This window comes from Vipera berus (genome assembly GCF_964194415.1).
Source record: "Vipera berus genome assembly, chromosome: 1".
NCBI lineage: Eukaryota > Metazoa > Chordata > Lepidosauria > Squamata > Viperidae > Vipera > Vipera berus.
In genome coordinates, this window is record NC_138202.1 from 327,089,797 (window position 1) to 327,115,703 (window position 25,907).

The following is a 25,907-nucleotide window of genomic DNA, read 5'->3' on the forward strand; positions in this document are numbered from 1 at the left end:
CCTTCATTCTTATTGATTTTAATGGGAAATTAGTAATTCGTGACTTGAATTCATTTGAAACTGAAGAACATAAATATTGCTCAGTGTGGTTAAATATTGCTATTAATCAACCACCCACACTCTACTCTGTTACTTGGTACATAGCATTCTCTCTACTGGCTTCTTTATTTTTTAAAAAAACAAGGATGAAAAATAGACAAGGAAAGAGAATAAAAAATAAAAAAGTCAAGTAGGAAGCAAAATAAAAGTGCAGAAAGAAAAAGGAAACAATAAATAAAAATAGAAAAAGAATGGCTTTTGACTTTCCCAAAGAAATAGATAAAAAATATAGGTAAAAATACATCAAACTCTTACTCTAAAATTAACAAAAGCTCACATTATTTCTATAATCCCACATAATTCTTATCAAATCCCAAAATCAGAATTTCATTTTCTTTTAGTTTCTCACAAAAAGTTCAAGATGGTTTCCAGTAGAAATAAAAATTGGTCAAAGTCTTTAATTGAAGCTGTCAATTTCACCTTTTCCACCAATCCCATCAGCTTCACCATCCATTCTTCCATTGTACTAGGTATTTGTGAATCCTTTCACTTTTGTCCATATAAGAAAGAGTCTTGCTGCTGCTGTTTACAAAAATAAAGATCTATAAGATCCTTCAATGTGTTTTTCCATTAACCCCAAAAGGAAAGTTTCGGGTTCCAACTGTAGATTCTATTGGGCTTCTTTAATTATCCTTGCAGTTTCCCTCCCAAATGTACTACAGCTGTATGGTATTCAACTCTCAATAGTTTTAAGCTCTAACTATCGTTTTGGCTCTCATTCCTATTTGTGTGCCTTCCCTTTTTCCTTATGGATGTTTTCTCATTTTTACTGTAAATGTGATCCCCTTCCCAATTAGTTTCTTGCTCCTAAATGAATAAACATCCCCAATCCGTTTAAATTTCTTCCTCACAAATTAGATCACTCCTGTGCAGAACTCTCACGATTTCTCTGCCCTGAGCTCTTCCATATTTTCTGGCTTTGCACTTCAACTCCCTCACGCAAATAAACTGTATTATGCCATGGCATAAATGGTATTATTTTATATATAACTCTGGATGATTTAAAGAAATAATGCTGTAATTCATGGAGATGATCTGCTGTGTGTCTTCTTATACAAGAACTCCATGCCAATGAAACATCTGTGTACAAACTATATTTCATCACTAGAATATTGTTTATTTCCTACCGTTCCATTTTTTCTTGGCAAAGTTTTTTTGGGTGGATCAAGCTGGATAGTTTTATTGGCCTTAATTTCTCTCCCCATTTCATTGTCAGAAAATTGCTTAACACATACATTTCTTTTGAAGCAAATACACATCCGTTGAAGTCAAAGTTTTGTTTAACTGAGCTGCTTTCTTATGGCACCTTTGCAACAGTAAGCCTAGTGCTGGGTGAAGCAGGCCAATGGACAGTGGGGAAAAAAATCTTGTCAGCATAATTGAGACAATAGATTGAAAAGAGCTGTAGAAATCCAGATATTTCCTGAAGCTTCTTTTTTGTTGTTCTTTCCATAACCTGTAAATCCTTATATCTGTGCCTGGGATTTCTATCAATTGTGTAACTCTTTAGAAACCCATATTCAAATAATATGTTATCTTTAGCTCAGAACAGCTTCTTTTAGCTGTATGTATGCTTCCCTGAGCATTGGAGAAACTTTTCAGGACAAGATTTTTTTTAAAAAAAGGCTTGGGTAACAAGGAAACCTTAAATCTTTCATCTCCAACTTATGGAAACAAGCAAATCGTCTCAGAAATTAACATGCAATATTGCTGGTACAAAATAAGAACAACATTTATGCAAGTAGTCTGCTTAAATCATAGTCAACTTTAAGTGATGAACTTCAGTATTAAGGTAAATAGTCCACATCTTGATGAAACAAGAAAACTCTCTTCCAGTAAAACAAATCTCACCAGTTGAGAGTTCTTAGAAAGGGTGGGGGAAGAGAATTTATTTAATTCCCTCTCAGGATCTTTGTCCACCATGGGCATAATCACTACAAAAGGCAAAAAAGTACACAATGCAGTGGTTGCAGTGGTTTATTGAACCAAAGTTTGAATACAGTAGTCCTTTTAATAAGATTTCTCAGTTCCAGCACAATTAATGAGAAGTACAGATCACTGATCAACACAGTCTTCCCATTTAATATAAGCAGAGAGGCTCTCTAAATTATTAATTAGTTAATTAACAAAAGTTGTTTTGTAGTTAGTATATTTCAGAAAGATTTCCCAGTTTGAAGAAAGCTGCGACAAGAAGCAACAGGCAAAAAACAGCATATAAATCAGCAAGTTATTGAATGAAAAGGCCCTCACAAACTACTTCCACATCCTTCTCCCACGTTATCCACTAAGGTCCTCTTCATTTCCTATTTTAAGCTGATTTTCTTCAATCATGTCATAGAATATTGTTGCAATCTTAGAAGTCAATTTGGGAAGAGACTAGCTGTTCTTGAGAAGTTAATGATCATAGAAGTTCATGTCATGACTGTTTTATCCATCGGTCATACTTTGATCTTCTCCTGGTCTTGGACATTTCATTGTTTTAGTTCACCCTAGCATGCTGTTGTATGCACCTGTGTGTTCAGGTGGACTGCATATATTTCTTTAGTCTGGGTATTCATCATATAGTTCATTAAGTTCAGTATCCATCATGATCACTAGAAAAGATCACTTGCTGGCCAAGTCTGCAAAGAGGTTACATTCAAATATAGATTCTCTTTGGCTCAGCTAGGCCTGGGTTTCCATTGGTCCAAAGTACCCCTCTAACAGAGGCCATCTGCATTTTCTCCTCAAAGGCTTCCTGAAACAGCCAGTCTTAATCATTTTCCTTAAGTGCACAGGGGTTGAGGCGATTCTGCAGCTGGATAGGACCTTGGGGGCAAATCCAGACAAGTGTATCTTATAGTCTAAAATAAGCACAATCCTAATTTTTCAATAGGGTAATCTAATTCTGAGATAGAGCAATGCTGTTAAATTGGATGGGTGTGGTGAGGACTGTGACATTTAGTTGATCAGTTAATTTATTTTCAGAAATCATAATTGATTTAAAAAATGCCCCTTGTTAAACTCGCCCAACAATTTAATGGCCTAAAAGTTCCACCAAGGCCTTGGGAGATGAGGAACACTCTGCTACGTGACAGAGCTGAGGAACATCTCTTCAGAAATGACAGTTACTAATATTACTGTGAATTAATTAACATAAGGTCCTTCCAGATGAGGCTGTATTATGAAGTCCCTGCCTTGTTCCAGAATTTTAATAGGATTCAGACACCATCCCCTTTTCTTATTCTCTTGTCTTTTCTCATCATGTCTTCCACTTTTTTCTTTTCAGAAGAAATATATTAAGGAAACTAAAATACAGTTTTGATTGCTAGCGCAGGTGATCCTCAAGTGGAAGCAAGCATAGCCTACAATCTTGTACTTTAGAGTTCACCTACCTGGGTGTCCTCCAGATGTTTGGATTTCAACTTCCAAAATTCTTCACCCAGCTTGTCCATCGCTGAGAATTCTGGAAGTTGAAGTTCACACGTCTGAAAACTTGGGAAAGAGGGACAACTGATGTAGAGGCTGAAATTACAAGAATTAAAACCTGTTAAATATTTTTCCAGCATGTTTTTTTATTTTTATTAATCACATATCCAAATGGAATCTTCACTTTATTAGGAGATGCAGACATAAACCTTTCTGCATTTGTGAAGTTCCAGCATTCATTACTATTTTCTGGTTTCTGAAAGACAGGTTTTGCCTTCGTATACATGCCATGGTTTGTTTTTACAGGCAGGAGACCTAAGTCCTGTGAAGTCCCATTTATGCTGTAAAGTAATACAATATTGGAGGACAGCCTCATATCAAAATGAATAGCTCATTTTTAAAATAATTTTATTTTGGGTTTTTTTATTTCTTTGCTGAGTTATTGTTTCCAAAGCAACAAATCTTAGTTTAATACAATGAATCAATAACTGAACTTACATTTGGGAAAGTCATATAGAATTTGTCATTAGCTAAGAGGCTGTCCAAGAAACCATGATAAACCAGTTTTAGTCAGACAATTCTGTGTTTGTATGAGACTGAATGCAGATGTGCTGAAAGAAGCAGAGTGAAACGGAAAAGGAATTAGTACTACCATGCCAAATACAATGATCGTCATAGTATACAGTATAAAAGTTGGACATCCATCTTAATATAAGATAATGCTGGTCTTGTTGTATATGCCTCCACAACTCTCAGGTCATTTATGAGGTTGTGGATGATAAATCATGGTGCTATATTTTGTTTATTGATTTTAAAATAGTGCACTTATCTGCAGGGTTTTGGTAGACAGCCTTTTTATGTCTGATAAATTGCCAAATGGCCTTGGTTCAGTTGTACTGATGCTGTATGTTGATTAGCACATATAGAACTGGAGATAGATCCTCTTGAATGCTTGTTCTCTTACCTTAAATGGTCACTTGGAAGGTGTAGACCGGTTGGCACTTGAATGTTCACATTTATTTTTGACAACCAGGTCAGAAAGCCTATTAATTTAGGAAGTTACTGACTTTACAATAATACCAACTTTGGTTATTGCTGGGGTTGTGCTCTTCCAGACAGAGGATGCCTGCAACTTGGGAGTTGTTCTGAATTCACAGTTCCTGCTAGAAGGGCAGGTGGAAGTTGTGGTCAGGCGTGCCTTTGCCCAGTTCCCTTGGTATGCCAATTGAAGCTTTAACCTGGATATGGATGAGGATGGTTAGTGAAGTCCCTGTCACTTCATTATGCAATTACAATAATTCACTTCACATGGGAATGACTATGAATACCACCCCAAAACTACAGCTGTTCCAAAATGCAATCATTAATGTGCTTACTGGGCAATTTTAGTACTTTTTTGTGGCACCACTACTACAATAGTTGCATTGCTTGGCTAGTGATGTGTTTCTGAGTGCAATTCAAGGCGATGGCCACTATTTATAAAACTTCATCTGGCATGGGAATTGGTTATCTAAAATCTTCGACTTACAACCATTCATTCATTTAGTGACTGTTCGAAGTTGCAGCAGCACTGGAAAAAGTGATTTATGACTGTTTATCACACTTATGGCTGTTACAGCATTCCTGCGGCCATGTGATCAAAATTCAGACGCTTAGCAACCGGCATGCATTTTTGATGGTTGCAGTGTCCTGGGTCTTGTGAGCACCCGTTGCGACTTTCTGACAAGCAAATTCAATGGGGAAGCCAGATTCACTTAACAACTGTGTTACTAACTTAAAAACTGCGTTGATTCACTTCACAATTGTGGCAAGGAAGGTCATAAAATGGGGCAAAAGTCACTTGGCAATGAGTTATTGTGAGTTCTCTTGCTTAGCAACAGAAATTTTGGGCTCAATCATGATCATAAATCAAGGTCTTCCTGTAGATAGACAGATCTGTAGAATTTGCAATGGTAAAATGCAGCAAAGAATGGCAACTTGGATTACTTAAATGAAAATTAAACAAATGAATGGCATGATTATCAGTATGAGTAATCATGGTATTCTAGTATCAGACAAATAAAAAAGGTGCTTGGAAACTTGAGTAGGAAGCGTTTATGCTCATGTCCTGTCTGTGGGCTTTTTGAAGTCATCTAGTTGTCCAGTATAGAATAGAGCTGGAAGGGACCTTGGAGGTCTTCTAGTTGTTCTGTACCAGCCTGCTACCGGCCCTGCAGATAAGGCAGGGACAACCCCTTTTACAAGAAGGCAAGAGGCTGGAACTAAGCCTGCCAAATTTATTAACATAAAAACATAAACAGAGCAAAGAGAGCAAAGAGAGCAAACACGAACCATGAAACAGGAACTATTCAAACGGTTGCCTTCAGCAAACCAGCCCTCCCACGCATTCCCCTTTTATACAGTTCAGGGCGTGGCTCTCTCTGCCTCCTTCTGAGGTGCCCCATTGCCTTCCTCTGTTTACTCCTGATTGACTGCCTCCTGCGTCGGGCGTCCTTGAACAGGGCCAGCTGTGGGTCATCTTCATGCACGCTGTCAGGCTCACACAGCTGGGTCTGCGTCATGACCAGGTGGGAGGGGCCTGGCTGAGGGCTCTCATCAGCAAGCTCTCCAACCCCCTCAGCAACCTCTCCAACACCCCCTCCTCCTCTGAATCATCCGACCCAAATGCCGAACCCACAGGCTGACCCTGAATCACAACACTAGTGCAGCCCCCTGCTCAAGCAGGAGTATCTATACATCCCAGACAAGTGACTGTCTGGTCTCTTCTTAAAAATCTCCAGTGATGGAACACCCACGATTTCTGGAGACAAGCTGTTCCACTGGTTAATTGTCCTCACTGTCAGGAAGTTTCTCCTTAATTCCAGGTTACTTCTATCTTTGATCACTTTCCAACCATTGTTTCTCGTCCTTCCCCCTGGTGCTTTGGTGAATAACATGACCCCCTCTTCTTTGTGGCAACCCCTCAAATACTGGAATACTGCTATCATGTCCCCCCTATTTCTTCTTTTCTTTAGACTGGCCAAACCCAAGTCCCGCAGCTGTTCTTCGCATGTTTTAGTCTCCAGGCCTTTGATCATTTTGGTTGCTCTTCTTTGAATTTTTTCCAAACTTTCAACATCTTTTTTTGTGATATGGTGACCAAAATTGGCTGCAGTATTCTAGGTGTGGTCTTACTAGGGTTTTATAAAGCGGTACTAATACTTCGTGTGATCTTGATTCTATGCCTCTGTTTATACAACCCAGGATTGTATTAGCTTTTTTGATTGCTGCTGCACACTGCTGGCTCATAGTCAAGTGATTGTCCACTAGGACTCCAAGGTCCCTCTCACAGTTACTGTTTTTGAGCCAGGTCTTGCCCAATCTGTACTTGTACCTTTGGTTTGATTTGATTTGGAATTTTAATATGACTTTGACCTTAATTTAACATTTATTTTTGTTCTTGTTGATGCTCATAGGTCAGTATTTCCATAGGAGGGGAAACTTTTTGTATTGTACCTAAAACTGAAGATAACAGAAGAACACACATCAAACCAAGAAAATGAAAAAGTCAGTTGTATAGTAAAGATATATTTTATTACCCTATTCTAAGGTTTGAATGAATTTTGGAAAAAAATGAAGATCACTGCATAAGAATATAGTTCTGGCTATTTTGTTAAATAGAAGTGAGAGTGGGATATATTAGGAAAACTCAAAGCCAATCAAATGCATCAGGAATGGTTACTTAAGAAGTATGTGCAATAAAAAAGGAGTTAAGAATGCCTAGATACTAAATGAATGGGGATTGAATATAAAAGTGAGGCCGCAGTATGAAATCAGTATGTGATGATTTGGTCATATGATGAGAATGAAGGATGATTGAATTGCAAAACATACAAATGAAAGGTTATTTTGATTTTGTATTGTATACAGTAGGTGTTTTCCTTACAGTAGTATCATTTAACACTATGGCATTGTTAAGAAGACTGAGAAAGTTTGGGTAGGGTAGCTTTGATGAGATCCTGAAAAAAGAGAGGACTGAGAAATTTTTAAGAATTTTAAAGTTTTTAAGAAGAGATTGGACAACAGTTTGTCTGAAATGGTATAGGGTTTCTTGCCTGAGCAGGGGGCTGGACTAGATGACCTCCAAGGTCTCTTCCAACTTTGTTATTCTGTTATTTTGTTCTGTTATTTAAAGAACAGAAGGAAAATTATGAAATGTCAGTTGGATGTGATGGAGGTAAGGATAGTTTGCATAATAGAAAGGTATGGAGAAATGTATGAATTGCTTCTCCTTTTCTTTTTCTTATCTCTTAATATTTAATATTTAATTTCTTACAATTTCATACTGCTTTTTGGTGTCTTGCATAACAAATGAGCATATCATGATGGGTAGGTATACATGTTCAGGTGTACAGTACAATTTGCAGGTAGGTAAAGCAAATAATATATATTTTTTTTTAAGATAAATCCTGACACCGGAGGTCTGTTGATCTGGAGGTCACAGATGAAGGTCTGACTTTATGAGATTGGCTTATAACTCTAAATCTCTTTCTGACTGTGCATTTGAGTGTGAGCAGAGGAAGGAAGTTGATCTTGGGGTCAGAGAGGTGTAGGGCTTGGACAGCTCTGGCTTATTTGATATTTCCATTACTCTTTTGGGGAGTTTGAGGGGCGGCTTAATCCAGGAAATCAATATAAAACTCAAATCCGAAAAAGGCAGCCAATAGAACATCCATTCCCCTGAGTTTATTTTCATCCAGAAAACTTTCTGGGAGTGGTGTGTGTAGGAGGAAGGGAGGAGCCCCTGCCAGAAATGTGAAAGTGCATTAGAATCTGCTGGAAAATAGTTCAGAATTCCATCTTCCAAACTGTGCTGAAATATCCGGAAATTGTATCACATAAATAGAAGGGTTTACTATGGGTACTGTTGCATATGTTTGAGTCTCTATTCTTAAGTAACTTTTTTTTAAGGAAAGGAGGCTTTCAGGATGTCGTTGAGTCTAGTAACACAACATGGAACACTAAGAGACTAACCATATCAGATGAGTTGCAATTGCCATTGCAGAAAACACATTTAAAAATTAAAGAATATGCATGAGGACTTTGACACAGGGAAAAGATGTTAAAGCTTTTCTGATCTCTTCTCCCATCAGTTATATTTCTAGTCAAATTGATCAGAGGAGAAAGAAAAAGTTGAACTACAGTTTTTACTAATTGTAATTTCAAGAAAATTACTGTAAGTAGAAAGCAAGACATTTTATCCTACTGAGTTAGGAAGGTGATAAAATGGTCTTGTCCCACTGGACTCTTGGGAATTAGAGATTTTGGAGCTGCAGTGATTAGGTTTGAGGATCTTTTATATTATGTATTGTGTCATTGTTTACATTAATGTTAATGAAAACTAAAGGATATTGCATTGTTTTACTGTACAAGTATGTGCTTGTTGTTCATTTAGTGATAGTGCTGTTAAGAAGACATAAGAGCCAGACTGTACGATATCAAACATATATTTCCTGCAGCACTTTATTGTTACATATGTCCATGGGAAGTCTGTAAGCAATAAATGAGCATAATTTCTACCTCCTATTTTTATTCTTTCAGCAATCAATATTGAGAGCCCTTTTGTTTTAGATTCTGTAAATAATACATTGTCATCCTACAGTGCCTTTTTGTAGCTGTTTTATGAAAAGAGATGTTTCCAGCTTTTTGAAGTAGTGCTTGGAATTAGCACCCAAGCCTTTTAAATCCTCCCCCAATATAGGAACAATTGTTTACAATAAAAAAAATCAAGTGATTGACCTCGATCTAAAATATTGAAATTGCTTCTGGCTCTATCCAGATTGTTGTTAAAAAGAGACAGCATGAAAATATATTTATCAGATATTATTTCAAGAGTTAACCTCTTCTCTCCCCCACCCCTTCCTCCCTCTCCACTTTGCAATAGAGAGAGGATAACATTTTCTAAATAGTTCTGACCTAAACTATTTTCTGATGAACATTGCTTCACTGTTTTAGACGATCACTTAGCTGGGAAAGGGGGCTTTTATTAGAGTTCAGCCTGAATCTAATAGGGGATCAGGCCTGTGGGAGGAAAATAAGTTGTTGCTTTATCTATTGAATGAGGCATTCTAGAGATCTAGAATGTTTGCTGAGCATAGCTGACATAGCTCAGTTATTAAAGAAAAAAAAGCCCTTGAAATGCAAACAGGTGATTGAAGTGATATGTGATAACCTGGCTGGTGGATAAAGCTACAGAAACCACAACATATGTCCCCAATTATGAAACTTCAGTGGGTGTATTTTTCTTCTTGGCTCACATTTCTCACTATGAACTAAGAGTACATAATAATAAAACCTTGGATGTCAGCCAGCATAAATAGACATTTTGGCTAACTCCAAGCATGTTTGTAGAAGATACAAAGTAATGCAGCTGTTGAATTGGATGCCTTCCAATAAAGGCTATCATTGCTCACCCCCCAAATATCCTTTCTTTAAATCAGAAATAATAAGCAGATATTTTGCATCTCAGAAATGCATCTGTTCATTTCAGTTCACACTAAGTGTATTGTTTGTGCCTTGAGACATAAACAATACATTTTTGTGCCCATTAAGTTGCAAATTGTACCACAACATTCTGCAAAGTGCAGAAATTTTCATAAAAATTCATTCTAGTTCCTAAATATGTGTAGAAGTTGAACATTGAGTAAATTGGAATAAAAACTTGGATTGGTTAATTTTTTCTTCCATTTCTAAAGTAAATGTCTGCTTCAAATTTTAATTAATTTCAGATGACTGCACTTCCAACAATATGGAAGTGGTTTACCCTTGTTCTCTTCCAGGATCTTTGTTGACTTCTCAGTCTAGCTGTGGCCCTAATACACCCTGCTAATCTTTCATCCAGGCATTCAGCAGGACTAACTTTATTTGCCTTTTAGGCATCAACAAGAGAGATCAGGCGCTGCAACCTGCTGAGAACTTCCAACTCTAGTGAAGTGTGATCCAGATGAAGTTCACCAGTATCTCAGCAAGTTCACTTTCATTAAAACTTCCAGTCATTATGGTAACAATAAATCACCACTATCAGAAGTATTGGTTCATATTTAACATCACTGGCAGAAGAGTAACTAGTATAAGATCAACCATCTGGGGGGGGAGGGTGGTAAAGCCAAAATTGTCAGGGAGAAATTAATGCTTTTTGTTACAACAAAAGTTTAGGATGTTGAGGTCTTGGGGAAAAAAGGCCACTGAAGAAGGGTAAGATCAAGGGACATAAAATTCTGCGTGAAGAGGAAAAAGTGTACAGGAAATCGTTTTCTACCATTTCTCAAAAAAAAAAGTAGGGCTTTGCCATCCAGCGAAGCTGTTTGGAAGATTTAGAACAAGCAAAAGCAAGTACTGTATTCAAGATATCCCAAAGTTGCTGTTTCCAAAAGGCAACTGGACTTCCTTGGTGTTTTCTTTGAAAACATTTGAAGATCTGAAGAAGCTTTTTGGATGAGAAGTGAAACGTTTTCAAAGAAAACACCAAGGAAGCCCAGTTGCCTTTTGGAAAAAGCACCCTTGGGACAACCATGACCTGGATGAATGAGAATTCTATATAGACGTGTATTTAAGACAGTGTGCCGTTAAACTGTGGTATTCATTACATGGTGATGGCTGATTTTATATGGGAAAAAGGTGTGTTCATGGAGGACAGATCTACCAAGGGTTATTAATGTTGAATCTCTTGATTAAGGCCAGCAAATCTCCAAATATCAGTTGCAGTGAACAATGATAGAAGAATGGCCTGTCTCCATCTCCTGCTTGTAAACCAGCCCAGAGCACCTGGGTGGCCACTATGAGAAACAAAATGCTAGGCTGCGATGGATCTTGCCCTGATCCAACAGGATTGTTCTTTAGTTCATTGCAGCCCTTTGGAATTTTACCTGTAGTTTTTAAAAGATTAGAAGTCAGGTCCCTTTGAGTTTTTGTCAGATTAGGTACAGAATTACTACATGTTTACTTGCTTCAGACATATTATACTTTAGGCTTTTATGCTTCCCCATCTTCAACCATTCTGGTGGCTCATGACAATCAAAGAAATCACTTTGACAGCCGCGGACAGGAAAGTATTACAGAGGGTAGTGAGCACAGCACAAGACATTGTGGGCTGTCCCCTGACACCACTGGATGACATCGCCAGGGCTCGTTGCCTTGGAAGAGTGAGGAAGATTCTCAGGGATGACTCACACCCTGGATGGTATCTCTTTACTCTCCTACCAACCGGTAGGAGATATAGGAATATAGCCAGCCGTACCAACAGGCTGAAAAATAGCTTTCATCCGTGGGCTGTTAGGCTTTTAAATGGGACATAATCTCTGTGAGCTTATGCAGAATTGACTTGGGAGGCCGGTGTGTGGTGTAGTTGGTTCACATGGTGTGGTAGGATGGAGGGTTTGTTGTCACTGTGTGTTGTGGGGAGAGAGTGGGGGGGAGGCTCATCTCAATGTACACATGTTGTACTTTGACAATAAAGGTTTATTTATTTATTTATTTATTTATTTATTTATTTATTTATTTATTTATTTATTTATTTATTTATTTATTGAAATAAATAAAAGATAAGACAGCAAGTACAGTGAAGGGAAGGGTTTCACATTCCCTTGCTAAAAGTCTGGGTGAAGAGCCAGGTCTTCACAGAAGAGGGAGGATCAACTGGATCTGAGGAGGTGGGGCTTGTTGCAGAAGGCAGGCTGAAAAGTGCACTTCCATGTCCCAATAGATGACATTGTTTAATTGAATCAACACAGAGCCCGCCAACTCTGCAGGATTGAATTGGCCAAGCAGATGTTATAGGATACAGGCAGTCCTGCAAATAACTAGGCCCTGAGCCATTATAGCGAGTAACAAAATTGGTGGCATTATAGAGTGTGTATTTTGTGAATGATATTTCTTTAACCAGTATAACCTGCATTATCTTTGCCTCCAAGGGAAAGTGGAAGGTGAAGAGAGGTTGTTAATAATTTCGATGGGAGCTGGCTGGAAAGAAATGGGAGGCATGCAGGTGGGGGTAGGGAGAGGAGATTGTTGCTGGACACTTAGAACTACAGGATAAGCAAAGGAAGCCATTAAATTCCATTATTGCCTATTCTTTCAAGAACTATTTTTACTTATCAGTTTCTACATACAGCAACATCCTTCCTAGCATATATACATATAAATATAAATACATATAAATACCATATATGCATGGTGTTTCCTACTATATATTTCCTGCATATAGCAGAAAATTGTGAAGGGCAGAATGAAAGAGTTGATCGTTGTCTTTTTAGTTTGAATAAGATTAAATTTCCAGGGTCAGATTATTTAGGGTTCCAATGGAACTAGATGATGGTCTAGCTAGCTGAACTATTACATAATATCTTTTAAAAATCCTGCAGAACTGGTGAAATGCCAGATGGATAGAAGAGGACAAATTATGTATATTCAAAAATTGGGAAAAAAGAAAATCCAACAATCTGAGTCTGTTACCCGGGAGGTGGAGGTAATGCTTTTCAAATTTGCAGATGATATAAAATTGTGCAATAGTTAATGTCTTAGAAGACAAAATTATCTTGATAAGTTGGAAAATGATAGATGATAGATAGATAGATAGATAGATAGATAGATAGATAGATAGATAGATAGATAGATAGATAAACAGATAATCTTTACTGTCATTTTTTACTGTGGGCACAATGCCACACATTAAAAATGAAATTTAGTTGCTTGCTTTCAAAGTGTACACATACATAACACACATTTAAACATACTATATACAACATATGTATGGACCTACACCCTTACATATAAGTAACATATAAATATTAATCACTGTCCATCTTGAATACATAATGGAAGGAGGAAGCTTTAGAGTTCACAAGGTTGATATTGTATGGAACAAAATTATGACTGAATGTTGATGTTCTGCTTCAGATACCATGAAGCCTTCTCCCAGAAGGTTACAAAGAAAACAGGTCGTGAAGAGGATGTGTAGTGTCCCAGACAATAACCTTGAAGCAACCAAAAGAAATTTAAGAAAGATGAAGATCTAAGGCAACACAAATCAGATGTAGAACCACAATTTTAAAAAGTGGGTCTTTTCCTTATAAGAGAAAAAAGAAATATATCTTGGAACAGTTTTAATTACAAACTGGCTATGAGCCAGCACAATGATGCGGCTGCAAAAAAAGCCAATACCACTTAAGGCACCAACAGGAATATACGTCCAAATCATCAGAAATAATTGTTCCAATCCATTCTGCTTTGGTCAGATCTTACCTAGAATACTGTGTCTAGCTCTTGGCACCTACACTTAAAACAGAGTCAAGGAAATTGGAAGATATTTAGAGAAGGGCATTAAAGATGATCAGGGACTGGGAGCAATAGCTTGGGAAAACTCTTTTATTTCCCTAAAGCTGTTTTCACATTATTTCGGGGGGGGGGGGGACCTTATATCACTAAAATCTCTTTATCATTTCCCAAATTACTTACTGTAATATTGCTTACTAACATAATTCTTGATTTGTAGCAAATCTGTTTTTTATATAGATGGCATCTTCATTCTGTATTTCCATTTCTCATGACAACTTCAGGAAGACAGCTGCTGCCCATTATTACTAGCCATTAAAGAAGAATTTGGAAGAAAACCTCCTAACAAGATTAGGCTGGAAAGAGAGTGAGAATTTAAGAGTGGGAGCCAGATTCATTAGAAGTACACACATTCTTGGCCTGTTTGTTTGGCAGTGTCACTACAGGAAGGAGGTAATATTTAGCAGATCAGAAATTCTTAAGATCATCTGATCTCATCCTAGGACATTTTTAATTGCTATTGTTATTTTGCCAGGCTTTTTTTCTTTCAATTTCTTTCCCCCTCCTTCTTCTTAAATAATCAATACTATTTTATTATCTATTCCTATTTTATTAATTTGCTGCTACCTCAAAATTGAATGATTATGTGCTATCTGGTGTTGACCCCTACCAACATATAGTCAATTCTCTTCTCCTTTTCAATCTTCCAGTTCCATTTCCTTCTCAATTTCTCAGGTTCCTTCCAGTTCTTCAGGAGACAGTTTCAGAGACTTGGGGAATTGCAGCAAAATGGAATTGAGCAAGTTCCTTATTCTCCCGCACATATTTATTTTTTTCTTTATTTATAAAAATCAGTTTCTCTAACCAACCTTTCGCAAACATCGTGTGCTCCCCTCCAGATCTATTCAGACTTTAACTTTCTTAATTGGAATTAGATCACAGACGAGTATCATCAAAGGAATTCCTAGGAATTTAAATCCCAACATATTTGTAGAACACATTTTAGGAAAACTTGCTCAATACTGGTAACTGTGAGAGGGATCTCAGAGTCCTAGTGGACAATCACTTAAATATGAGCCAGCAGTGTGCTGCAGCTGCCAAAAAAGCCAACACAGTGCTAGGCTGCATTAACAGAGGGATAGAATCAAGATCACGTGAAGTGTTAATGCCACTTTACAATTCCTTGGTAAGGCCACATTTGGATTACTGCATCCAGCTTTGGTCACCATGATGTAAAAAAGATATTGCGACTGTAGAAAAAATACAGAGAAGAGCAACAAAATGATCAGGAGACTGGAGGATAAAACATATAAGGAACGGTTGCTGAAGTTGGGTATGTCTAGTTTAATGAAGAGAAGGACGAGAGGGGACATGATAGCAGTGTTCCAATATCTCAGGGGCTGCCACAAAGAAGAGGGAGTCAAGCTATTCTCCAAAGCACCTGAAGGCAGGATAAGAAGCAACGGATGGAAACTAATCAAAGAGAGAAGTTGTGAATGCTCCAACACTTGAAATTTTTAAAAAGAGGCTGAACAACCATTTGTCTGAAATGGTATAGGGTTTCCTGCCAGAGCAGGGGGTTGGACTAGAATACCTCCAAGGTTTTTTTTAATTATTATTATTATTATTATTATTATTATTATTATTATTATTATTATTATTATTAATATTAATATTATTATTATTATTTCTTCACTGAACCAATTAATTGGTACACATTTGGTGGCCTAATAACAAGTTGTAGGTTGACAACACTTTCCTAGTAAGTAAGGTAAATGCACATAAATTTACATAATACTTAGAAGATAGACTACTATACCCTGTCATAGAATCACAAAGATGAAAGAGAGGATAGAAGTGATCTAGTCCAACTTCCTTCTGTTCAGGAAAAGATTTATGCCATCTCTGTGATAAACCCTGAAGATTTCCAGTGAAAGGAGGTCACCTCTTAATGTGCAGCCTGTATTCTCTAGCTGACAGCTTGTACAATCATGATATCTACCTGATATTTTGCTGAAGCAGCTTTTTTGGATAGAAAACCATTGATTCTGTTTGTGTCCTCTGGAGCAATACTGATTAATTCCAGTGGATAACACTGGTCAACGGATAATATTACATTCTCATGTCTTTAATTTAGAACACAGCTATCCTTTGCCCTTTTTTAAATTGTATCCGTTTGTAGTTAGATGGAAGCTCTCCTCTCTGATGTCTGCATGTTATCTATTCTATGACTCAAGAAAGTGCAATTGACTGAGTAGTAGATTCATTATGAAGTAGATAATTTACGTATAACTGAAGTCTTTTAGTTTTGGTACTCAGCAGCTACTTGGCTGCCCCACGGTCTCCTTCAACATTGATAATCGACTAGTATGGGCATTGTGAAATAAATCCAGATGTGGTTGAGACTGGATTATGGCAATTATAACCTTTTCCTATTGAAATAGCAGCTGCTTGATTCACCCAAGTTATCCAGCGAAGGTTTTGTGTATACATACATGTGTTTTTCTTCAACATATTCTCAGATGGTTTAGATTAAATTGCTTATTTTCTTATCAGATAAAATGCACTAAAGTTCGGCTTATTTGTGGAAGTAAATACATGCCCCACCCTTTGGGAATAGTCTTTGAAAGCTGTATGAAAAAAGCATTGCTCTCAATCACTTCTTATAATTCATTCTCTCTCTCATTTTGTTTTGAAGAGATGCCCAGAGAAAGGAGACTGTTTCATTATTTGACACAGACTTTGAAGTATATGGGTTTAGAAATGTCTTTCTCATGAACTTTCTCTTCTTGTGTCACAAAGTCTCAAAGTGCAGCATTTAGCTAATGCTGATTATGGCAGAGGCAAAGAAATGGAACAATGTCATTATTGATTTGTTTGTTTTATTATTTTGGTAACAGATCATTATTGCTGTTTAACTATAGTTTGACCCATTCCTGGATAGACAACCAAGTGGAAACCCTTCAGATCATTGTTTTCAAGATGAGGATCACAGTCTGATTTCAATCGCATGCTGAGAGCCACTCTCCAAAAAGTTGGCAAAACCTGGACAAAAATAATAATTTATTTCTTAATTAATATTCATATTATATTACTGGTATAAATATTAGTAAATTGATAATTGCTTTCACATATTTCAGAAATTTATCCTCTGTCACTTAAAAAATTACAATTCAGTGGCAATCTCAGCATCCTTTCGCCGCGGCCTCAAAACACACCTGTTCCACCAAGCTGACCTAGACTGACAGGCATCTTAATTAATTTATATTTAGTATTTTTAATTCATTTTTAAATTCTCTAATTTTTTATTGCACTGATGTTCTCAATTTCATTTATCTTGATTTATGCACTTATTATATGTTTTATTGTGAGCCGCCCTGAGTCCTTCAGGAGATAGGGCGGGATATAAATCCCATCAATAAATAAATAAATAAATGTATATGTGCCTTTGTTAAACATCTCTGGTGAATATAATGCTATGGGATTCCCACTCTATAGCTTCTTTCCATGTCATCACAATTAATACTGTGAGAAAGTGATCCAGTGTTGTGTGTCATTGTAAAAATTACCTTGAATACTGCAGCTGTCAGTTTTAACTGACAAAGTCTTACTCTGGAATGATCTTTCTCCAGAATTCCTGTCCCATGGCTGCTGTCATGGTCTCACAGGCCTACAACAGAAGGGAGTTGGTCACACAGTAAAGGCTTGCAGCTACAGGGCCTTTTACGGAGCTTGCTTGATGTAAAGTTGCTGCTTTTGGTGACAGGCCCATTACAACTGTAATATCTACTTGACGGTTAGGTGGGATTTTAAATCCTCTCAGGCTAATCAGGCTAAAAATAAATGCCTCTGAACCTCTAGTCTTCTGCCAGTGGGTTTGCTAGGTGCCTCAGGTACCTGAATGAGTACATCCTCATGGGGGTAATAATGAACTCATTTAGAAAGGAGATAAAGAAGGAAATAATGGTTTCCATATTTACTGTACATAACCTGGTGTAAATGCAGGAAACATTGTTTACCACATAGCCATTTTCCCCCCTCAGAAATAGGTCCTCTTAGCATATCTGGAAAGTGCAGTTCTAGGCAAATAAGAGGCAATTCAGTCTGCCTCCTGCTTTATTCTGATTCTGAGTTTGAGCAGACCTCATCAGTCACTACGAAGCACTTGCTGAAATCAGCAAGTTAGGCACTGAACAACAACTAAGACATGGACTTGGTGCCAGTGATCCAGTACTTCCATATTCCCATACTTCCTGTCTGTGCTCATATCGAGGGAAATCTTTATATGTATGCTTTGTTTTTGTGAAAGCACACTAATGAAGTATGTGATGGTAAATTCTGAATTCAGCCCCTGTAATTCAAATTTAGAGGATTACTACCTTGATAAAGGAATGGATGGGTCATCCAAAGTTCTGTTGTTATACCCTGCAATCATAAGGTAGCTTTCCTGTAATTCTTATGGTGTCTATCTCCTGACCTAGCCTCTCTTAAAGAGCTGATATTAATCTTGAAAGATATTCAGAATTTCTTCTGTCCCATCTTATACCAAATAGAATCAAGGCAGGGTTATTTTGAGTATCTTTATTACACTTTCTTTTTTCCCCCAGGTCTCAACTGCCATTTTCCCACCCTTAATAGCTAACCCATTCCTTCATCACAATTATTTTCATATTCTTTTATGGAAAGTAATTATCTAGTCCTTATGTTGGAAAGTTTGAAAGTGTGAGAGGAACACCTAGTGACATTATAAAAACTGCAAGAAATGCTGGACAGGTTTTCTATAGAGGAAGACATCGGGGTTTTTTTTAGCTTTTCTCTAGTTTCTTGCACTACTCAGCAGCCCCAGTTGCATAAACAACAGTATACAAACCCATGGATGCTGTTAAGGTTCTAGATAATCTGAATGTCATATTTGTTTTTAAAATGCCATCACATTTTAGCCAAGTGGACCTGAAAGCGATGTGATAAGATCAATAACCCCTCCATCTCTGAAATTTGTCTGAATGGGGGAAATGGATGAGTCTTCCAAGAATAGAGAAGTTAAATCATTTAATTATCTTGCAAAAGAAGTGTACATTGAAGGAAGAGAAAAACTGTCCTTTAAAAAAAAAGTAAACCAATCATTTTGGAATATTTTGTTCAGGTAAATAATATATACATTTCTCTTGAATGTTTTCACTATATGTCTAGCTTTCACAGCATACTGTACATAGTGGCATTTCAGCACTATAGCATAACGATGTACACTTACATCACTAAATGTTTCTGCACCTAAAAAAATCCGTGCACAGAAAATAGCAAACAGCAAGGAGAAAACTGTTTGTCCAGCCTGCTATCTGAAATGCTGAATTCTCCATCTGCAATCATTCACTGAACTATTTTTCAATGGAAAAGCAGGTTAGTGTATTTTAAAGAAATAGTAGCACTAAATGGGTTAACTCCAATTTGGAATCCTGAAGCACCACCAAATAGCAAACTTATTCTTTTGAAGGCAGACTGATTAGGCTCTGTAAGTGAGCCCATGTAGGTGAGGAGTGTTAGGAATTGTGCAGAGATCTCCTTGAGCTAACAAGAAGTTGCACAGAGAAAAAAGGTACTGAGAGCAGCAAAGTTCACACAGTAACCACACAGATACTTTTTTTTTTAAAGGACAGTTTTTCCCTTCCTTCAATGTACCTCCTCTCCCCCCCCCCCCGCCCCTCCCAGCAACCAAATGTAATTTACTGTGGCTTGTAGTCTTCTGAGTTGGGTAGGCTATAAAAGCTGCAAGAGAAATAAAATTATAGCTACCTTGGGGAAAAAATACTTCTATGGGGCCCCTTGGGTTTATTTCATTTCAGAGAACAAACTAGATATGACCGTCATATGGTTTACCCTTGCATCTCTTCCGCACTGCCTTTTTTTAATGAACAACTGGTAAATTGTTGCATAGCAAATTGGTTTATTTTCAGTCATACAGTATGTGGAATTATGCATCAATCACACTAAATATGAACCTTTCATCCAAAAATAGGGAGATAAAGGGAGAGAAGATGATTCAGATACTTTGCTTTCTGAAACAATACGGTGGTCCTGATGTTAAACTGGTGCAAACTTTTATGTAGAATCTACTTAAAATGACCTTCTCCTACAGCCTCTAGATGTCCTGAGACCACACTCTCAGCCAACATAAGGAGCTTTTGGCTTACAGCCCTGATAGCTGTGTTCCCTACCCATCTGGAAGGGTGCCAAGAAGATCTGGCACACTTTGAAATCAGACTAACAGCTGAATTTTGGTATGGGGATGAAACAGGTTTTTCTACCCTACTGGAGAGTAGCAAATTTGCATAGGGGAATTAGCTGCTCTCTGCCAGTTATATCCCAGTCACAGCTGCTTGAGACAACTGTCTCATGCCATCTAACGGTAGGAGTAGCTGGTTACTAGGCAATGTGAAATTCAAACGATGCCAGTGTGGAATGTTGGCAAATGTGCCATTCTGTCCTTCTTGAGCGTTGAATGAGTGGGAAGGCAGGGTAGAAACTGAATACTTAATACTATTGTGAGGTAAGGATTGGTCCTGAGAACACCACAGTGAACACTGTGGGATATGCAGTTTGATCAGATTGTGTTAATCTGATGCAGCTCACCGTTCATTTGAGTTAAACTGAGATGCAGTTTTTATTCATATTATACAATTAACATTGCTTGAGTAACAGGTTGAGGATCTATTTGAGTCTTGTCTTTAATTCATGAAATTCCTTGCGGTGAAATATTTTCTGTGGAAAATTTCAATCCCGTAGTGTAAAATTGCAGCTTAAAGCAAATACGCATTTCAGAGGAAAGAACATTTCATCAGATTTTAATCCGAAATTTCCAGATCAGATAAATTGGAATACAGTACAAGGAATTTTAAGCTTTTTTAGCCTCCTGATTATCAAACTCAATTTCTGGTGACCACACAAAAGTGTCCATGAGATTTTCATGGTAACAATAGAAAATAGTACTTCTACTATCTTTTTTTTTTCAAGTTCCCAGTCTAGCCTGCAATCCTGGACAGGTATTCCATCCTATTCAAATGGTAACTATACCAGACCCAGCTTAGCATGTTGGCCTAGGTTAGCTAGATGGTGCTATCTCCTGAAGAATGTTTATGTTAGGTAAGAGTTTGCACCATAAATGAATGTAAGCAAAAAAATCTGGCAAGCAAATGAACTGAGATTGATCTTTCCTTCTTATTACTTGAGATATAAAACAGCAACAACAGAAAGTAAAAGATAAGCTACAGTAGCCATTAGCATTTTTCTTCTGCATAAAAATTCAGTAAAATCTAGGAATATTTCTTGATCCAATTACACCTTTCACCTCACTTGACCTTCCATAAGTGTTTTTTTCCCTAGGCAAATTGTACCTGCTTTCTAGTGTGACATAATCCAATTGTCAGTAGGTGGCATCAGTTAGCTACAGCAAAGAAGAAAAAGAGTTTAGATTTGCCAGCTTGCACATTGCAGCACTCATGACAACTCTTGAATGTTCTGAACACGCAAGTGGGATATTAAAATAAAAGGATTCCTATTGACATGGTTTTGCTTGAATTGCTCTTTTTTTGCTTAAATTTGCTTTTTTGCTCTCTGGAGTATCAGTCAGATGAAACAATAAAATCCAATCAAACAAATCAGAGCAGAATGCTCTAACCTTTCTGAACCTGGTAGGCTGCTGGAAAATCCCCCGCTAGCCTAGTTGTTGCTTGCGGATATTATGGCACAAGGTCATTAAAAGTCTTGAAAAATCAAAAACATATTTAGTTTGTGCCAAAAGGAGATCAGAGGTGGGAAGAAAATTCTAGAGACAGTACCATAGTAGGAAGGGACCTGCCACCGAACATGCCTGATTCAGAATGAAATATCAGTAGTGATGTCTATGGAGATTCTCAGTCATCCAGATCATGGTTGTCCCAGAGGTGCTTTTTGAAAAGGCAACTGGACTTTCTTTGTTTTGCTTGAAGACATTTTGTCTGTTGTTGCTGTTTTATATCTCAAGTAATAAGAAGGAAAGATCAATCTCAGTTCATTTGCTTGCAAGATTTTTTTGCTTACACTCCTCAACTGATGTAACAGTCTTAATATGAAAAACATGATACTTGCAATAAAGACTTGCATCATAGAAAGTTTCTGTTCAATACTTCAAACTGCCAGTCATGAGCCATGCCCTTATGCAAGGAACTTCATTCTTTTATCTAGTTTTGGGTTAATCTGCATAAATAGTTGTTATTCTGTAGCCACAGGACATGGTGAGAACATGGATAATCTTAGGTATTTGTTTTAAAATAGATGTTTATACAACTGCAACCTTTGGTGTTTTTCTACATTTGCTGATATTTCTCATGCGGAGAACATCTGCATGAGAACAGATGCAACATCTCATGAGAAATGTTGGCTATGGGGAGATGTTGGCTAGATAAGCTTTTAGGCCTGCAGGTTGAAAGTAGAATTATAGGCAGGAATTTTTGACCAAGTGACTAATGCTGTGGGGACATGTCTCAGTCAAAAAGAAGTGGCTAAGAATGATAGGCGATCGTAAGTTACTCTCTCTGCTACTATGGCTATAAAAGTAATACAGAAAATGCAGGCACCTGCAGCATGAAGATGAAAATTAAGGACTGCAAAAATCTGGATGATCACTAAATATAAAAGACGCATATGCAGAAAACTTAGCATTTTGAAAGATCAATTTAAAAATGGATGATAAAAATGGAGCCTATTGTGTAAGTGTAGTGAATGCAAGGTGAGATAGGAGTGACTGATTTTGCCTGTTAAAATCACAGTGACCCTAAGAATTTCTAAACTGGGGTTTTTCAGATGGGTTTGCATAGAACTCTAGAGTTCTGCAAGGATTTGAATGTTTTTTGTGGGATGGGGGAGAACTTTGAATGCCTTCATCCATCCATTCTTGCTACCATTTTACTTTACCACTCTCATTTGCTGTGTCAGCACCATTCTCCTCAGGATTCATTAGATTGCCTTTCCCTCCCTACCACTTGTGTCTTTTGTCTTCTCACTTGCACAGGCCCAATCCCCTGCTTTTATGGAGGCTGCTTGCAACGCTAAGCCTCATCGAGCTATGTGGAATTAATAATGAGTAGAATTGCACTGGTCAGTCAATAACCTTAGTTGCTTTGCTGCTCTTCCTCGTCTTTATGTTTCCTTAGTGATGGGGAAGCAAGAGGGAAATAAACTCAGACATCAGTCCTTAATGTTACTGAATTCTTTATAACTATTATCTGGCATGGATACTGTAAAGGGAGAAGGGAAAACCATATCAGTTCATTTTCAATATTACTGATGTGAAAACTATTTTTGCAGCTGGGGAATTATCACTAGAAGTCAAAGCACACTCTGTTTGGGAACACAGCAGTGAACTGCCCCAGCCAAATGCTGCTTTGGAGGTGCACAGCTATGAATGCACTGAGGAATCTGATCTTTTACTGTACACTGATAGAGCTGATGTTATTTATCCATTTATCTCTTTTTGAAGCTTCCAAATGATCAATAATTATTTACCCTCACCCCCCTCTTTCCTTATTGCAGATTTCCTAAGGAGTAGCTGATGCTGAGACCCGCTTGAGAAGATTCAAGATGACGACAACAGTAGCAACAGACTATGACAACATTGAAATCCAACAACAATATAGTGATGTTAATAACCGCTGGGATGTGGATGATTGGGACAATGAGAATAGTTCTGCTCGGCTGTTCGAGAGGTCTCGCATTAAAGCCTTAGCAGGTAGGAATTTTGCTTTGATTGCTATTGCTGCAGTGGGTTAACTGTGCAGTCTGAGGTTGATTATAAATAGATAATGTTTGATTATTGCACCTTTCAAACCCAAGAACAACTTTCTAGAAGTGAATAAAATATTTTTGATCAAGAATGATCCTTAAAAGAGACTTCATTTTTCCATGTATAGGTCTTAGTTATGAAATAAACACCAAGTGGTTTGCTTGTTTGTACTTGGCGTTGGGGCAATATTTGAATCTGTCCCTTATGACTTAAACCATGGTTTAAACATCCTGGTTTAATGAACTGGTTTTGTTTTAAGGGCCCAAATCATGACTTGAAAGCCTGATGCCTTGTAATCTACAATGTGACTTGGTGTTAAAACCAAATGAAAAAAATAACACAATCAGAGATACTTGATTTCAAGCTACTTTAATGAATTGGAATGCTGCTGGGAAAATCTGAATTAATTATAATAATGTATATAGCAGGATATAATTTAGTGTGCTGTGCAATTTATATATAATAGGATAACACACTGTAAACCTTTGTACTACATTACTTACACACTTCAATCCAGAAAGAACCATGAAATGCTAATTTCAAAGAATTTATCTTGTAGTTCTGTGATAAAACATCAACTTTATATATAGAAAATCTTAAATTCAGTCCTGGAATACAATCTTGCTTGTAATCTAGAGAAATACTATCAATTGGTTGACAGTAATGAACTAAGAGAACTAACAATCTGACCTGGATAAGGCAATTTCCTATCTTTGGTTACTTGAATATTTGAGGGATGCTGAAACAGCCATTCTGGGTTTCAGCAGAAGAAATACTTCTCAAGGTAAGGTACTATTTTCATTTTGTACATTCAGCCATTTGTAACAACAATGGGAAAAGGTGATTGTATCACATGGCAAATTTTTTAGATATATTAATTCCTGATGCTGTGGGTGACTTTAATGAGAACAATATTCTCCACATCAGGGATATATACACCTGGTCATCTTCCCAAGTAATACAAAGCTGTGTCTGTTGCCCCTTATGGCAATTTGCAGTGGACAAACTGGACAAAAGAATAAATGGACATAATTCTGGTATCAGCAACAATTATATCCTAATACCAGCTAACCTCACTGCTGCCATGCTTCAACAAAGAAGATAAAGATTTATTTGAACACAGAAGAGATGACCTTGAACTCTTTACGAGATGTGATCTATTTTCAAATAATTAAATGGAGATTAAAAGTTTTTTTTCCCACCACAGTGGCTTAATAACCTGCTGACTGAGATGAGAGAATGATACGCTGTTCCAGCTGCTTTTCCCATAGCTGATCTTTATATGGATCGCCTCCTTAGAGGCAAAATCACAACCTCACTCACTCAATAGCCAATTATATTGCTGGTCACTCTATAAACATCACTGAGAACAACTCAAAGATATTATAATGCTGGTAGCAAGTGGCAAGGATAGTGAGTGATTATATGAACATGATAAGAGCCAGTATGTGGTTAAGGTATCAGGCCAGAAACTGGGAGACCATGAGTTCTGGTCCTGCCTTAGGCACAAAGCCAGTTGGGTGATCTTAGACTAATCTCTTTTTCTCAGTCCTAGGAAGGAAGCAATGGCAAACCACTTCTGAAAAACCTTGCCAAGAAAACTGCATGAATTTGTCAGGCAGTTTCTGAGATTTGGACACAAGTGAATGAAAAAAAAAGGACAAATGATTGTTAGATTTAGATCCCATCTTTTCTTGAAAGGTTCAATATGAGGCTCCCATTATGTTGTCCTCACAACAGCCACTCTGTTGAATTGAGAGTCAATGACTAGCTCAAATCATTGAGAGTTGAACTGAGAGTCAATTACTAGCTCAAGGCTCCTAGTGTGTTTCCGTGCTTAAGGCTGGACATTAACCCAGACTTTACTAGGTGCTAACCCAATATTTAAATCACTGCACTACAAAGTTTTTTTCATTGGTTTGGCTCTGATTTATATTCCATTCTGTTACAGTGGTTTGTTGTTGTTAGTTGCAAAGTCATGTCCTACCCATCGTGACCCCATGGACAACGTTCCTCCAGGCCTTCCTGTCCTCTACCATCTTTTGGAGTCCATTTAAGCTCACGCCTACTGCTTCAGTGACTCCATCCAGCCACCTCATTCTCTGTTGTCCCCTTCTTCTCTTGCCCTCAATCTTTCCCAGCATTAGGCTTTTCTCCAGTGAGTCCTTCCTTCTCATTAGGTGGCCAAAGTATTTGAGTGTCAACTTCAGGATCTGGCCTTCTAAAGAGCAGTCAGGGTTGATCTCCTCTAGGACTGACCGGTTTGATTGCCTTGCAG

The 25,907-nt window shown here is 37.5% G+C and overlaps 1 protein-coding gene across 1 annotated transcript in view; it reads left to right on the top strand.

The window, feature by feature from the left end:
• SPTBN1 (spectrin beta, non-erythrocytic 1) overlaps positions 1 to 25,907 on the top strand; it is a 193,035-nt gene that overhangs the window by 30,241 nt on the left and 136,887 nt on the right. The window contains exon 2 of the mRNA XM_081314580.1: positions 23,380 to 23,575. Within this exon, the coding sequence (XP_081170706.1) occupies positions 23,428 to 23,575 (148 nt within the window). The 5' untranslated portion in view covers positions 23,380 to 23,427. The remainder of the gene's footprint in view (positions 1 to 23,379; positions 23,576 to 25,907) is intronic.